Here is a 16153-nt window from a genome sequence, read left to right on the forward strand (position 1 = left end):
TGTCCACATTGAACTATAAAATATAGCAAACACCTCTTAACTGGCAAACATTGTTCTAGACATTGAGAAGACAGACAAGGTTCTGCCACCACACGGAACTTTCAGGTTAGTTAGAAAGACAGACAGGGAAGTGGTAACAAATCTATAAACTACTCCCCAGTGGCCTGCTTGTGGAAACAGAGTGATGTGATGGAGATGACCAGTGGGGCGAGAGGATGCTTTGATCAGGGCCATCGGGGGTCCTCCTTGGCCTGGGAAGGCGCTGACACAGGGGTGCTCCAGGCAGGGGGAACTGCAAGTGCAAAGCCCCTGAGGAACGTTAAAGGCAATGATAGAGACAGACCAGAGTTCTGGGACACAGAAGGCAAGGAGAAGGGAATTGGTGATGAGGCCGAGATACCCCCCGCAGGTCGGTGGGAGTCAAATGCAGAGCTTTGCTCACCACAGTTAAAATAAAAGGAGGTCATTTGTTCTAAATGCAATGGGAAGCCTTTGAAAGGTTGAAGGTAAGGGGCTTAAGTGATTTTTTTTCTAATGAAAAGTTGACTCAAACAGCATGGCAATGCATAAATGAATGAACTGAACAACTACTGACTCAATGAACACAAGTAACCTAGGGTCTCTCTGTGCCAAAGTCATGCTGAGTTGTGCCTGGACATGGGGACAAGGAGCCCAGGATAGTCTGATTACTCTAGGACCATGAAGTCCATACCCAACGAAGGACAGAGAAAGTACCCTTCCACACCTCAGAGAGGCCACTGGCTTCAGTCTCTGGGCCCCTCATAAACTCTGTTCACTGTGTGGGAGACCAAATTGGAGAGCAAACAGTTTAATGTCACACATCCAGGTGACTTCTCAAGTCCTCCGATGAAGGTAGCACTGCACCCAAGGGCCTGGACATTTCCAGCTAGTATCCAAGTCCCTGAGGGACTCCCTCTAACTCCCATTCCCATCCATTTTTGAGGGAGATCCTGAAGGGGAAGGATCTTATCAAGGTAATAGAGGGAACCCAGCCCTCTCAAGTCTCACCAAGAAAACAAGACCAGAGACCAGCTCCAAATCCAGCAGCAGACAAGCACAAGCACAGACCTGCTCCTGCAGGACTCACCCAGTTCCAGGGACAGAAGAACTGCCCTACCCTGCAAAGTGTGGCTGTGGTTTCTGCCCCCACAGCCCCAGCTGGAGCTGGCCAGGGTGGGTGTTCAATGAAGCAAGAAAGGGGCAGGAGGGGGTGGCAAGTGAACAAGGTCAAAAGCATCACAGCCAGATAGTCCCAGCTTCCAGTCCTGCTCCCCTGCCCACTGGCTGGGTCACCTTGAATGTGAGTCTTGACCTCCTTGAGCCTGTCTCCTCGTATTTAAAAGGCAAGTGAAAATACACAGTCCACAGGCTTGAGTATGAGTCTAATAAAATCACACACATCAAGGGCTCTGCTCAGAGTCTTCCTCACAAAAAATTATTCACAAATAGTATTTATATCATCGTGGATGATGATGATGTGATGATGGAGCCAAGAAGAGTGGCTGACACAGAGCACCCTGGCACGCAAATGGCCTGAGCAACCAGCACTCATGCAAATGGGCATCTGGGACATAACTAGTTAAATTAAGAAAGAAGAAAGACTGGGATAGTTGAGAAAGATTCCCGTTTCTCTTATTTTTCTTTAATTTTTAAGTAACTTTATTTTAGGTTAATGTGGGGGTACAAACAACTAGGTCAAAATATTTGATTTAGTTAGGTAGAGTTCGTCTTGTGGTTATATCCCCTACACAAAAGGTGTGCCACACCCTCCCCACCCTATGCCCTTTCATTGAGAGCACCCCAAAGATTCCCATTTTTCTAAACAAAATTTTCTGCTTATCCCCAAAATTAGTAGGAAATCCGATTTTGCTGGATTCCCAGCACTCTTACTCCCACCGGAGAGACCCCAGGAGAGCCACCTCCCAGCTCCTACCCCAGGACACCTCTCTCAGTGGTCACAGGTGTTGCGGTGAGCAGCTTGTGGCTTGGGCTTTGAGAGCTGGCGTTGTCACCACGGTAACCCCTCTTCCTCCCCCTCAGTGCCCAGAGAGGAGACTAGAGGTGTCTGAGGGAGCAGAAAGAGTATCACATGGCCAGGGCTTTCACAGAGCTTGAGGATGACTTACCTGTGGTGGTGGGAGTGACCTATAGTGGCAAAGATGTGCCAGATCTGCCCTGGCCCAATCCCCACAGCCAGCGGAGGTAATTAGGGACCACTCCTCCTTGGATAATGGTGCCTCGTTTCCCACCCCACTCCTCTTTCATCTCCTAAAATTACACCACCATGGTACAGGTGAACAGATACCCACCCAGCAAGCCCTCTGCCAGCCAAGCTCTGAGCAGCCAGCAGAGAGAACCTTGGCCTGCCGGTGCCAATTTGTGGGCCAACTATCAGGTTACAGGAGGTGGAGTAATCCCAGGGAAGTGGTGCAACCCAACTCCTTGTGCCCTTGTCCCCTAAAGATGATTAAGGGCTATGTGTGTGCATACATGTGAACCCCCATGCAGGCCTGAACACCAGTTTCAATGTGCACATCTATTCCATCTATTCTTTCTGCAAATATCCTTTGAGCATCAACTATGTTAGACCAGGAGCTGAGGGCGCAGAAGAGGGCGGGGCAGAAAAGGAAGGCCTAGTACACTGGCAGATTCGGACATGTCATCTTTGATTCTTCATTCCCTCTCTAAGGCGGACTCCACCCTTGGCACCTTCTCTCCTCTCCTCTCTGTCACGCTACTCATATTTGGGTCATGCTGGGCTCCTGGTTTCTCTAGTGCAGGCGTCCTCAAACTATCGCTCACAGGCCACATGCGGCCCGCCTAGGACATTTATCCGGCCCACCGGGTGTTTTTGCTGCCGCTGCCTGTCCTGCTTAGCAGCTGACTTGTCCCAGGGCCCGCAGTGCAGCTCTCCAATGGCCTGAGGGACAGTGAACTGGCCCCCTGTTTAAAAAGTTTGAGGACCCCTGCTAGTGCATCCAGCAAAGAAGGGCTATTGGATCAGTTCATTCCACAGTGGTCTGGTTTATTTCTGTCCCCAGACTTTGGTCGACCACAGTGCCTGAACTTGAGACTTACTGGACTTCTTCTCTTCCTATGAAAAACAACCACCAGCCTCTCCCTTACACACACACAGAGAGAGAGAGAGAGAACAGGAGCTGCTCATCCCACTTTTGCTGTCTCCCTCACTTTGGTTCATCTTCCTTCTCTCCTGCTCCCACCTGCCCCTGGCTGCCTGTCACCTGGTCCCAGCTTCTCTTTTACTATTTCTGCCTCTAAAATACCCAATGAATTGTCCATGCTGGCTCCAATTAGCATCAGCTGAGGCACTCCTGGAGGTGAAAATCTAAGTATCGCTATGAAGTGAGTGTTTCATCCAGAAGGGCTCCTTCTCTGTCCTCATCTCACATTATGGGAAAAAGGAACGGAGGGGAGCAGTGAGCACCCCACTCAGCACATCCAGACCATTCACATTTTTTGTTTTCAACACACACTGCTAAATCGGGAGTAGATGCCTCAGTGCTGCACCCACGCATCTGTCCTCAGGGTCAGGCAGCTCTCAGCTCCTTGGGGACTGTATCCTCAAGGCTGCCAGGCCCCAGCCAGAATGCTATCCTTTGGGGAAGCCAGTGTGGGCGGGATCCCCCCTCCCACAGCCCCCACCTCCACTTCAGATGCAAAGTGCACATATGGCTCATCTCCATCTTTGGGGGAGGTTCTGTCTAAAGTCCTCCCAAAGATTCAGATTGTATGACAAATCACGTTCTAGACTATCACAGCAAGAAAAGGGCCCAGGCATTTGCATCATTACCCCCAGACAACAGCTTCATTAGGCTGAAAGGGAGGTTTGAAGCCTCGAGAGCTCCGCCACTGACCTGGGCCTCTCATTTCCCCCATTGTCTGTGGGCTCCAAGCCTCTTGCTCCAAACCATATGGTCCATTTGGGCATCTCATGCTGCCTTCCAGGGAAAGCAGGCGTGTTGGGAAGCACGTGGGACAGCAGGGGCCTGCCACCAGAAAGTGGGTCAGTGGGGCCAGGAGAGAGAAGCCACCAGAGATCAGAGAAGGCTGGACCCTAAAAAGCAATGTGTGGGCCCAGAAGGGAGGGAGAGAGGCTCCTCAGCCAGAGGGCTCAGGAGCTAAGAGCCTTGGCATTTCCCCATTTGGGGAGCAGGCAACCTGTTGTCCCCATAAGTCTGACAGCATCTTGGTGTGGGGGGCGTGGGAATAGCAGTACTTATGCTAAATTCACCTTTTTTACCCCAGCCCCCTTTTAGGCCCTCAAGTATTTGAAGACCCTTCAGGGGCCCCTAGACCTCAGGCATTTCTCCCATGAAGCCAGTAAGCAGACCCAGGATCTGGCAGCTGTAATCTGAGGCCACCATTCCCCTTCCCCAGTCCCCAAGACCCTGAAAACCTAAAACCCAGGTTGTCCTAGGGGTCCCATGAGTCCAGCATAAAGGGGACTGTGGAGTCAGGACCAGGAGAACCACTTCAGCTCCTATCCCTCCAAATCCCATCTCCTGGAAACTCCACTTTCTCCCAGGCTTAAACAGAGGTGGGCGCCATGCCGAGCCGCTGAAGGAGCCCAGTTTCCCCAAAGGAGCAGAAGTCTGACGTCCTGATCCAGGGTCCAGAGGAGACCCTGCCGCCCAGACAGCACCCTAAGCCCCCTGAGCGCGCTCATGGGAAAGAATTCGTTGTGACCAAGAAATGGGCTGGTGTGGGCCTCGCCTGGATATTTCTTCAAGAGCAGGGTAAGAGAACCCAGTGTCTCCTCGAAGCACTTCCACCCCGCCAACAGCGCGGCTTAGGCCAGGATTAACATTTTAAACTCGGCCAGACTTTCTGACTCAAGGATCTTCTCTCGCTAATCGTATTACTATCCTTGGGATTATTGCCTTACTCGCTACAGAACAGATTCTAAAATCAAATTGATTAAAGTTCCCTCCTGTTTTCTCTTGGCTCCTTGGGCGGCAGGAGTGGGAGGGGAGGGGCTGTCGCTTCTTAAATGACTTTAAAGATGACTTTAAAGTCGAATTTCTCTCCGTATTTTTCTCCTTCCCCCTCCTCTCCTTCCACGCCAGGAGGCAGTAAGACGGGCGACACGGTTCCTTTATTCCGGCCCACGCCAGCTCCTAATTCCTGGTAATTTATCCCATATTAAAACTTCTTTAAGTAAGAATGGACAAGCATCAGCACCTGCTATGCAAATGCGGCCAAATCCAGCCCGGGCGGCGGGACGTACGCGCCCGCCCGACGGCGAGCGGCCATTCAGCGCTCCCAAGGCGCCAGCGCGGCCCTTCATATGGAAACCCGGCCTGCAGTGACAGATTGCGACGGGCTCCGCGGGCCAGGCCCGGGGCGGGGCGGGAGGGCGGGGGCTGCGTGCCCTCCCAGCCTGGAAGGCGCCCAGGGGGAGTATCTGCGCCTCTCGCGTGGGCTTTCTTTAGCGAACTTTTTACTTCGAACCCTCTTTATTGTTTTCTAATAAACGCCCTATTTTAGTGCAATGCCCATACTCCTCGACTTCTCCCAGAATTGCTCCTTATTCTGCATCCTGACTGTCCGGGAGCGTCGGAAGGTACCAAGCTCAACCACCTTCTCCACTGCTTTCATGCAGGCGCGCAGGTCACCTAGGACTGGCCCGATTTTGCCCCGGGGGCCCCAGGGATGGGGGCGGAATGGGAGAGATGGTTGTCTCTGACCCCAAATCCGTGCCCGGGGTCCGGGAGACCGGGAGACCGGGAGCCCGGGAGCCCAGGGCGCTCCCTACCCGCGGCCAGGCGGAGGACTCAGGCCGCGTGGCGGCGCAGCCGCGGTTGTCCTGCGGATAACAAGGATTAGCGTGTTGGGGACCTTTCAAGCCATTTCTGTCCTCACGTGTCTGGAAGCCGCGGCTCAGTCGCCTCTCGTGCAGCCCTAATCCCCTCACGCGGCTCGGGTGGCGAGCCGGCCCTCTCGGCGAAACGGAGCCCGCCTGCGCCCGTGTCCCTCCCGGCTGTGGCTCCACCCGCGCGGAGACCAGGGCGCCCAACCCCCGGGCCCACGCGCCCCCCGCGCCGCCGCCCCTACGGGCTCTCCGAGGCCCCCGCCGTGGGAAGAGCCGTGGCGCTAGGGTCGTTTACGCCGGCCTCGGGAAAACCCCCTTCTTCCAGCCCAGGAGTCTTTATTTGTGGCTCCATAAAAGAAATCGAGAAACGCTGGAGCAAAACCGCGGTGGCGGCGGGGGTGGGGGCGCGCGGGCGCGGTGAGTCCCAAAGAGATGCAAAGTGATAAATACATTGTTTAGGGCCGCCGCTCGTTCCGTCCCTTGGGGACAAGGAAAATGAGGCGTTTTCCTCCCCCCTTTTAACTCGAGGGGAGTACCAATAATTCATGTATGTTATAATTCTTCATCGCCCCTAGGTAGTCTGGGAAAACTGGAAGAAAAGAAAATGCCAGAAAGTTATGGTAAAACTTAAGATGCGACCGAAGTCGCTTTCTTTGCCCCTGCTGCGAGTGTTTGAATAAGAAGAATGCTCCTGGACTGTAACAAGCAAAAAGAATGAAGAAGACAAAAGATTTCCAGAAAAAGGTTTAGCTAGAAGACAAGGCAAGTGAAACTGAATGGAGAAAAAAAGCGTTTACAATGGAACAATAAGTGTACTAATCGCTTTGATATATTATACAAGCCCAAAGACCCAAAACATTGTGTAATTATTTATAAATGACTTCTCCACTCCTGTGTATAATGCAGAGGAAAGAATAAAACTGCAGGCTACTCTCTAAACTATTTCTAAATAGACCTGGTTCAAAAGAAGGCAGAAGTGTTTGAAATAAAATAATTAATGGTGGATTTTATGGTTGTCTCATTAAAACATTTTAATTACTACAAACAAAATGCATTTGTGTTCGAACCCAACTTGAATTTATGTAGCCAGGCGTTAAGGTAGAGAAAAGCAAAGGGAAAACACTTCAGCTATTTCTGTGTTTATTTCTGAATTGCTTCCATAAACCAATAATTGGATTCCATTAGGGTAAATTTCACTGTGACTTCTTTGGTCCACACAAAAGAAAACAGGCTCATGCAGGTGTCCCACACTTGACCCACTAACATCCAGAGGAGGAAGTGTTTTTTGAATCTTCACTGAACATGTTCATAAGAATTCAAAAACATGCAGCAGACCAAAATGAAACTGTGTAGCAAAATTAACTCTGGCTGCAGCCACTTCCTGTGGCAGGTGCAGCCTGGATTGGGGGAGCTAAACCTACCGACAACAGCAGGGCTATGGTTTGGGGGTTTGTTTTTATCTGATCCCAGAAGAAGATTTAACTTCAAGAAATCTATTAGACCAAAATTCAGAGGCTTTGAAGGCGGGTCTGTATTGACATAGCCTCTGGCAGCCGATGTGAAAATGATTCCAGGTTTCTCTGCAGAGGGGTGGGGGCAGGCACCTCCACACTTCCCCCTCTTCAGTTCAGGGTCTGCACCCTTGTGGGCCCTCCCTGCACAAGTGTGTACACCCCCCTTTGTCTCCCCCACTCGCCTTTGGGCACAAAAAGGACATTGTTTCACCCAAGACTAGCCCAAACCACAAACACATCAAACTTTGGGCCCGCCCTAGCACACATATTGTCCTTCCACCCCAGCGCAGGCTTCAGAACCCTAGTCAAACTTGACAAATGCTTATGGAAAGAATTTATTTGCCTGCAGAATTGCCCAGTGTTATTTTGGGAGGCAAGTCTTACACGGCACAAGAATAAAGCAGATTTGCACCAGGGTTTCTGCTGGAGCCCAAGATTCATCTTACATGTAAGCACACTGTATACAACCAAACACATCAGCACACAATGCTGAGGAATATTCAAGCAGACATCCCAGAGGTGGGAAATGCATACAGACGGCACTGTATTTAGCTGAGGGGGCCTCCACGGATTTCTGGAAACCATGGATAATTTGCCATTTTCCTTGCTCTGTCACTGAAAGACCCCTCTGTTTCCCCCTCTTGCCTTGTTTCCCCCCTCCCTGCCCCCCTTCCACAACTGTCATGGGTCATCAGTAAAGAAAATAGGGAATTGTTTCTCCTTTCCAACCCCACCCTTTTTCTCTTATATGGAAACACAACTGCGTATCTGCAGGGGCACTAAATGCGCTGAAAGGAACGTGGAGCCTGTCTCACATCGCCCTCCATCCCTCCCTCCTTAGCAACTGCACCTTTTCCTTCCTTTTTTAAAATAAAAAAGATAACAACGTTTTCTTTCGAAAATGCCACCCACAAAACCCATGCCATCCCACCCCCCAGGTAGTTCCAAAAAGAAAATGATAATCAAAGTCAAGCAATTCTATTTAGAAAGAGTGGCCTTCTCCACAGTTGGTGCAAAGTTTCCGATCAAGCTGCCCCTACAGACATTGGTGTTGCCTGATGGCCTTATAGAGTCAGTGAAGGGCACTGCCCTGTTGCCAGTGCCTGAGTGGTTGAGTAAGGTGCCAATGCCATTCGCTGCTCCTGTTATAAATTGCAGCTTCATGTGTACTGTAAAATAAACAACAACAAATCTACTTTGCCTTGAAACTCCATAAAATTGGATCTATACATGGGTGCCACAGCACTCTTAAAATTAATATTCTATCCAACCTACTAGAGGGAAAGGACTCTAACCAATATCAGGTATAACAATTTGGGGGGGAAAGTACATAAGGTGCTAGTGTCCCCTCCCCCAACCCATTTAGATTATTATCGCAGTACTTATCCAGGATGCTAACCTCTCAACTTTAAATGCTTCTGATAACTAGCAGGGAAGCCATTTGGCTCAGCCTCACATCCACGAAAGGGCTCAAAGCCTATGGACATTAACTCCAAATGAAGTCATAGGCACGGTCAGTCAGTGAGACTCTAACTGGGAGGAAGAGGGTTTCAACCACAAATCTAAATCTGGAGCCACCCTAGGCAAGCCATCCTTGCCTGCAGGCACTATAATTTGATAGCCATTTCAAAATTCTGAAAATGTCTCGTGATCAGCACAGACTACTGTTTTATTAACATACTACTGTATTACTGCTGTAATATAAACAGACCTCTGTTTACTAATTTGTCACATTTAAACACTTTAATTTACCAGCATTTCTCCCCTATTTTGGCCTTTCTTCATTTAAAAAAAAAATCTCAAAAGACCCTGGAAGCATCCGATAACTTGCTCTCCAGGTCATCTGATAAGCAAGTGAGATCACCTCCCTACTGGTTCCATCAAAATCCTGATTTCCAGGGCTGTCTGGAACAGGTATGCGCCTTCTGGCTCCACAGTGCCTTTCAAGGATCTTTCTGGCAACTTCCTCCCCTAGTTGTCATGAGAGAAACCTCAGTCTTAGCATTACTTGAAGCACCTCTGAGCTGTCACATAAATGTGCCCAATCTGCCTCAAGAGTTTAGACAACCACAGGACAGGCAGGTGGATGCTACAGCAAGATATGTATCCAGTAAGAATAAACTGGCTCTAGGCAGTCCAGATTTCCAGGAGTCCTGGGCAGGGCCTCCCAAATCACTATCACCTCAGGTAACCACAGTGTGAGAAACCCTGGTTTTCATCCTTAGTCCCTTGGAACATCTGCCCCACCTACTCACCCCTACCCCCCAGCAGCTTGGCAGCTAAATGTCTCACACATCAGGCAGCCAGAACATCTGGTGCAGCACTTGCCACCTCAGCCCCTGCTGTGGCTGAATTTATTATATGTTCCCATCACTATTGTGCTCCCAAGGATGAGGTTTCCACAGATGTGCTCATGCACTAGGCTTGTAGGGATTTGGAGAGCAAAAGAAACATCCATCTTCCCCCACAAGGATACATATCCTCCTAGAAGGGGCCCAGCCTCTTTCTTGTGAGTAGAAGCTCTGAGATTCTTAAGCTACCCCTTCATTGTCATCCTGCTGGGGCTAAGCTCCATCCTCAGTGAATCTCTCATAGGAGGGACCCCCAAGGCCCAGGCACTAAATGTCCATAGAGGGACTGCTAATGCACTGCCCAAGAGCCAGAAACAGGCAGAGTAGGGTTAAGATGTCTGTCTGGTCAGTTCTCTGAGGTTCAGGCAAAGGAAGGAGACAATAGCGGAAGAAAGCACAGACCCAATGCTAATGCTAGATCATAAGATATCTTTGCACATATTTGGACAGGCTCTTTTGGGCATATGTAGGCACCTTTCCAAAGGTGTACCTGCCAGGATGCACAGCTTGGTGGGCATAGAGACTAGATTTTAGCCCTCACTTGCTCCCTCCACCAGATGACCTTGCACAGGACATCTGGAACAACTGTTAGGTAACTAACAGCCCTGCTCAGAGAAAGCAGCGGTAGGAGGAGATTAAAAAGAAAAAGAAAGGACGCGTGGCACTCAATGCACACCACAACTGCCCTTTACCTTCTTCCCACTGGGTCCACTCAGAAGCGTCTAGACAGGCCCCCACATCACTGCTGTAATCACCCCTAACCCTCCCTCTGCCTACATTGTCTGTTCACATCCCATCCATCCTTCAAGGTCTTTGGAGCATTCTCCTTTGGGAGGTACACAATGCTCTTCATATCTGCTCCCTTAGAGGCCCTTAATATGTCTCTAGGCCAGTGCCTGGTCACCTTTCTGTAGTCGCATCTCCCCTACTTCAAAACTACAGGCCTGCCTGACGCTCCACAGCATCTGGCACAGGGCAGCGCATAGTAGGACCTTCAGCATCTACATGTTGACTGATTATGATGGAAGAACATAAAGTAGGGGCTGAAAGGACTTCTCAGTCTGGCCCCAGTTTGACCACCAGTGATCCCTGGGATCACCTGGAAAAACTCCCACCTCACTTCCCATATGGGATACAGTGGATGGATGAGTAATCTCCAAGGGTTCTGCTGGCACTGAATCTTTATTCGTTGTAAGACTCAGAAGCCAGGGTCCCCACTAGCCAACTTTATCATCCTTGTCACCCCCATGTCCAGTACAGTGCCTGGACAAAAGCAGGCAGTCAACATGGACTGTGGTTGCCTCGAAATAAAACAAGAATAACTCTCTATGCTTTGGCAACCTGAGCATTTGACTTGATGTTTTATTTATAAAATCACAGATACCAACCCTGGCCAACTCAAGTAGAACATTCCCACGAAGAAAAGGCATATGAAGGGAATTCTCATGCAATCAGTGGGAAGGCTGGAGAACCCAGGCTCAGAAAATAGACAGAGGAAGACCAGAGCCACAGCTGAGGGTAGGGTCAGGGAAGAGTTTAGTCAGGGTGTCTGCTAGCTCCTGGCCACCTCTTCCCCCCTTGGCTACTGGCTCTTCCAGACTGTTGCCATGACACAAGTAAACTCTGAACTATTGCCAGCTCATAGACTAAATTCCAAATGGGGCATCTGATAGACTATACTTAAAATAACGTGGCCATACCCTAATTGTGAGGACCAGCAAGGGGTTCTTGTATATTCAAATTCCTGGATACAAAGGTTCTTCAGGTACTAAGTACATAAAACACTGACAAATACCTATTCCACTGGCTAAACCAATTTTCTCTCCCAGGAGAATTTGAAAAAGAGGTTGTAGTGGGCTGAATAGTGATCCCTCAAAAGAGATTTCCATCCAGAACTTCAGACTGTGACATTACTTGTAATGAAGGCCTTTGTAGATATGCTTAAGGTAAGGATCTTAAGACCATCCTGAATTAGCTGGGCCCTAAGTCCAATGGCAAATGTCCCTCTAAGAGACAGAGAAGGAGAAGACACAGACACAGAGAAGGCCATGTGAACAAAGGAGGCAGAGACTGGAGTGTTGTGGCTACAAACCAACAAATGGCCAATGCTGCAGCCAGTAGCCTCCAGAAACTAGGAGTGGCATGGAACGGATTTTCTCTCAGAGTCTCCAAAACGAAGCAAACCCTGCTGACACCTTGATTTCAGACTTTTGAGCTGTGAGAGACTAAACTGTTGTTCAAGTCACCCAGTTTGTGAAATTTTGTACAACAGCTCAAAGAAACAAAGACAGGTCCCAGGAGTGTGAAAGACCAGACTGGAGAGAGTGGATTGGGGCCACGGGGAAGCTGTGGAGAAAAACAGAGGCCCGAGGCAGACAGAGGACCTCTGGGCTCCTGCTGACTCATAGAGGTCCCCAAAACCCTTGGATTCCCTGAGATGGCCAGTACCCATCCAACAATCACCCTTTCTTACATAACTTAATTGAAACCACTTACTGTGACTTCCAATACATCTTAAGCCCTTATATCTGACTGATATAGCTGATTCAGTAATACAGTCACTTACTGTGACTTCCAATAAATCTTATGCTCTTATATCTGACTGTGATATAGCTGATGCAGTGATATAGTCACTTACTGTGACTTCCAATAAATCTTAAGCCCTTATATCAGGCCTGAATCCACCAGCCAGATATCAAGGGGAGGAGGCTGGATCCCACAATACAGCACTGTTCCTTAATGACTATCCCCCTGGCCAGAATGAAGTTGGGGGATGTTTGGGCCTCTATTACTTAAGGGAGAGGGTTGGTGACCAGAGAAAAGTGATTCTTGACATGCAGAGTAAAGACCTGCTGGCATAGACAAATTTATGACATCAAAGGTGAAAAGGAGGTTGAGGGAAGGGATTCCACCATGTGCTGGCTGCCCAGATGGGCTAGCTCTCTCTCAGGCCAGGGAACCCAGGTGCCCTTGCCAGCTCACCCTGTGGTGGTCACAAAGCACCACTGTGGTGTCCATCCAAGCACCACTCCAAGAGACTGGGACAAAGAAGTCCTTACTGGACAGGAGAAGACACGTGAGGGAAGCTCCCACACTTTTTTTTTTCAGACAGAATCTCACAATGTTGCCCTCAGTAGAGTGCCGTAGCATCTCAGCTCACAGCAACCTCTAACTCTTGGGCTTAAGAGATTCTATTGCCTCAGCCTCCCAAGTAGCTGAGACTATAGGTGCCTGCCACAATGCCCAGCTATTTTTTGGTTGCAGTTGTCTTTGTTGTTTAGCTGGTCAGGGCCGATTGGAACCCGCCAACCTCAGTACATGTGGCTGGCGTCGTAACCACTGTGCTATGGGCGCCGAGCTCTCTCATACTTCTAATAGCTTAAGAATTGGGATGGAGAGTGCAGGGAGGAGAAGAAGGCAGGGGATAGAAGGGAACCATGTGGGCAAGACTCAACCCAACCAGGGAAACCACCTGATCCTTTTTTCCACACTCCTCTCCCTATACTTCAGATGAAGGTCAACAGACTCTTTCCACTCTTTCTTCATCAACCTGGGTAAAGCGGTGGGGGAGGGGGTGCCTATGCCAGCGCAGTGTTCTATGGCTCTCACCTGGCCCCCTCCCGTCTATTTGAATACGGTTTTCCCCCGTTCTGAGGATGCTGCATAACACAACCATTTATTGAGTGCTCTGTTACAAAAGTGCCCTGGTGAGTGTCCTGGAAACATTTTCACCTCCTATCGTTCTCCACAGGGTAAACTTGTGTCCCACTTTATAGATTGGCAAAGTGAGGCTCAGAGGGACTAAGTCTGTTGCGCAAAGCCACGCGGCTACTCAGCAGCTGGAGTGGGAATGCGAACCCAAACTCCCCGTGGGCTGCAGGTTTCTGCAACTCTGCGGCGCGGCTCACACTTTCCTGCTTGCCGCGCCCCGCCTCTGCATCCCAGCCGGGAGTGGGTCGCCAGGCCGGCTCCGGGAGGAGCGTGCCTCTGCAGCTAATCGCCGGCCGCCCCCGCCTCCGTTTCACCTCCTGGAGACGACCTGGTCGGCTTTGCTGGAGCTGGCCCCCGCGGCCGCTCTACGCCGCCGATTGGCCGGCGGTAATTACGGGCACACTCCGGGAGGGGGGAGGGGCGAGGGCGGCCTCCCGCGAGCATAAATTATGCAAATACCCGGGCGCCGCACGGGGCTGACCTGACGCCTCGCTTCATTCACCCCGGCTGCCGCGGGGGCGGAGGTGGCAAGGGAGGGGGGATGCCCATTGTTGCGCCGGGTACTTAAGGGGTCCTGAGGCCGGTCGTGTGCCACACTCGGTGCTCACACGAGCTGATCTCATCGCCGGCGACATCACTCGGGAGACCGGCCGGGCGCGTGGCCCGTGCAGGCGAGGCCAAGTTCTCCGTGCGCTCCTGAGCCATTCTAGGCCCTCGCGCCGGCAGCCGCCACACAGTAACCCCCGGCTGTCAGCGTAAGTGCGGTGGCCCTGCCCTCGGCCCAGGCGTCTGTCTTCTTGAGCGCCTTCCTGTCCATCTGTCCGTTCTGCCCAGCGCCACGATGCCCGCTCCTCTAGAGACCACCTGCCTCTCAGACCTCGACTGTGCCAGCAGCAGCAGCAGCGATCTGTCCGGCTTCCTCACCGACGAGGAAGACTGTGCCAAGCTACCACCGCCAGCCTCCGCGTCTGGGCCACCTGCGCCGGCCCGCAGAAATACACCCGGGATCTCTGGGGCATCCGATGTTCCAGGGGCGCAGGACGAGGAGCAGGAGCGGCGGCGGCGCCGGGGCCGGGCGCGGGTGCGCTCCGAGGCGCTGCTCCACTCGCTACGCAGGAGCCGGCGCGTCAAGGCCAACGATCGCGAGCGCAACCGCATGCACAATTTGAACGCGGCGCTAGACGCACTGCGCAGCGTGCTGCCCTCGTTCCCAGACGACACCAAGCTCACCAAGATCGAGACGCTGCGCTTCGCGTACAACTACATCTGGGCTCTAGCCGAGACTCTGCGCCTAGCGGATCAAGGGCTGTCCGGGGGCAGTGCCCGGGAGCGCCTCCTGCCGCCGCAGTGCGCCCCCTGCCTGCCCGGGCCCCCAAGCCCCGCCAGCGACGCAGAGTCCTGGGGCTCCGGTGCCGCCGCCTCCCCCTGCGCCGCTGCCGCCTCGCCGATCTCTGACCCCAGTAGCCCGGCCACCTCCGAAGACTTCGCCTATGGCCCCGGCGACCCCCTTTTCTCCTTCCCAGGACTGCCCAAAGACTTGCTCCACACGACGCCCTGCTTCATCCCTTACCACTAGGCCCTTGGTAGACACCCTTACCTTTCCCCTCCCTCGGTCAACAGGCAATAGATTAGGCCCCAGCTGTGGCCCCCAGTCTAGGTGGAGGGAGGAAGCGGGAGCTTTAAAGGGATGAGGGATTCCTGAGCCGCTTGTCAGGTCGCTGCACCCTCTCTGCGGCCGCCTTGGTCTGTTTCTCCAGCCCTCAGTTCTGGGCCCCTCCTGCTCGCCCCTGGACGGCCTTTCCTTTTGCACTTTCTGAACTCCACAAAACCTCCTTTGTGGCTGGCTCACAACTGACCCCAGCCACCACTTCAGTGTGATTTAGAAAAGGGACAGATCAGCCCCTGAAGACGAGGTGAAAAGTCAATTTTACAATTTGTAGAACTCTAATGAAGAAAAACGAGCATGAAAATTCGGTTTGAGCCGGCTGACAATACAATGAAAAGGCTTAAAAAGGAGAGACAAGGCGCGGGCTTCATGCATTATGGATCCCGCCCCCCACCACTGCAGGCTCGCTCTAGGAAGAACGGAGACTCTTGCTTAGCTATTCAGGCACCAGGCTGGAGAGTACTTTAATTTATTCAAGATGCTTCATTCATATGAAAATGTATTTTTGTACATAAAGAGTTTATTCTATTATGAGCTATCAAAGTTTACATTTTGTACTGCAGATACTTCGTGTAAATAAAAACAAAGTGAAAAATAAGTCACTGAGTTTCTTGTCTAATGTTAGTGTCTCCGGGGCTTTTCTTGCTTTCCCTCAGTGGATGGACCACTAAAGTGAAACACTATCCTGCCCACCTTCAAGCCCTCCAGTCTTGTTTCAAAAACAATTAAAAATAAAACGCACCTGACTTCCACCAAGAAATGGATAAAGACAGACTAGGGCATTTGGGATCTATCATTTCCTTTCAGTTGTAAACACAAGGGAGATCTTTCAGGCTCTGCATAAGCCAATTAAGACTTTTTAGTAGGGAATTAGCCCCGGATACACAGCTACCTGTAGAGGTGGGGGGAGTGGGAGAGTCTTTCTTTTGAGGAACTCTACATCAGCTGGCTCTGTGTTTCAAAGAGAGGGGATTAGAAGGATCAATACAGTGTGACCACTGGCTAGGAAGCCCCAGTGCCAGGTGGGCCTAGGCTAGGCAAACAGAAGGGTCCACTC

General features: G+C 51.2%; 1 protein-coding gene across 1 annotated transcript; it reads left to right on the forward strand.

Annotated features, from left to right (window-relative positions):
* The first annotated feature begins 14029 nt into the window (after nucleotides 1-14029).
* NEUROG1 (neurogenin 1) lies at nucleotides 14030-15698 on the forward strand. The gene has a single exon (XM_003782176.2). It carries the CDS (start codon nucleotides 14272-14274, stop codon nucleotides 15004-15006), a length of 735 nt encoding a protein of 244 aa, XP_003782224.1. The 5' UTR covers nucleotides 14030-14271; the 3' UTR covers nucleotides 15007-15698.
* The last annotated feature ends 455 nt before the right edge of the window (nucleotides 15699-16153 follow it).

This window comes from Otolemur garnettii, unplaced genomic scaffold (assembly GCF_000181295.1).
Source record: "Otolemur garnettii isolate 467f Iridium unplaced genomic scaffold, OtoGar3 scaffold00003, whole genome shotgun sequence".
NCBI lineage: Eukaryota > Metazoa > Chordata > Mammalia > Primates > Galagidae > Otolemur > Otolemur garnettii.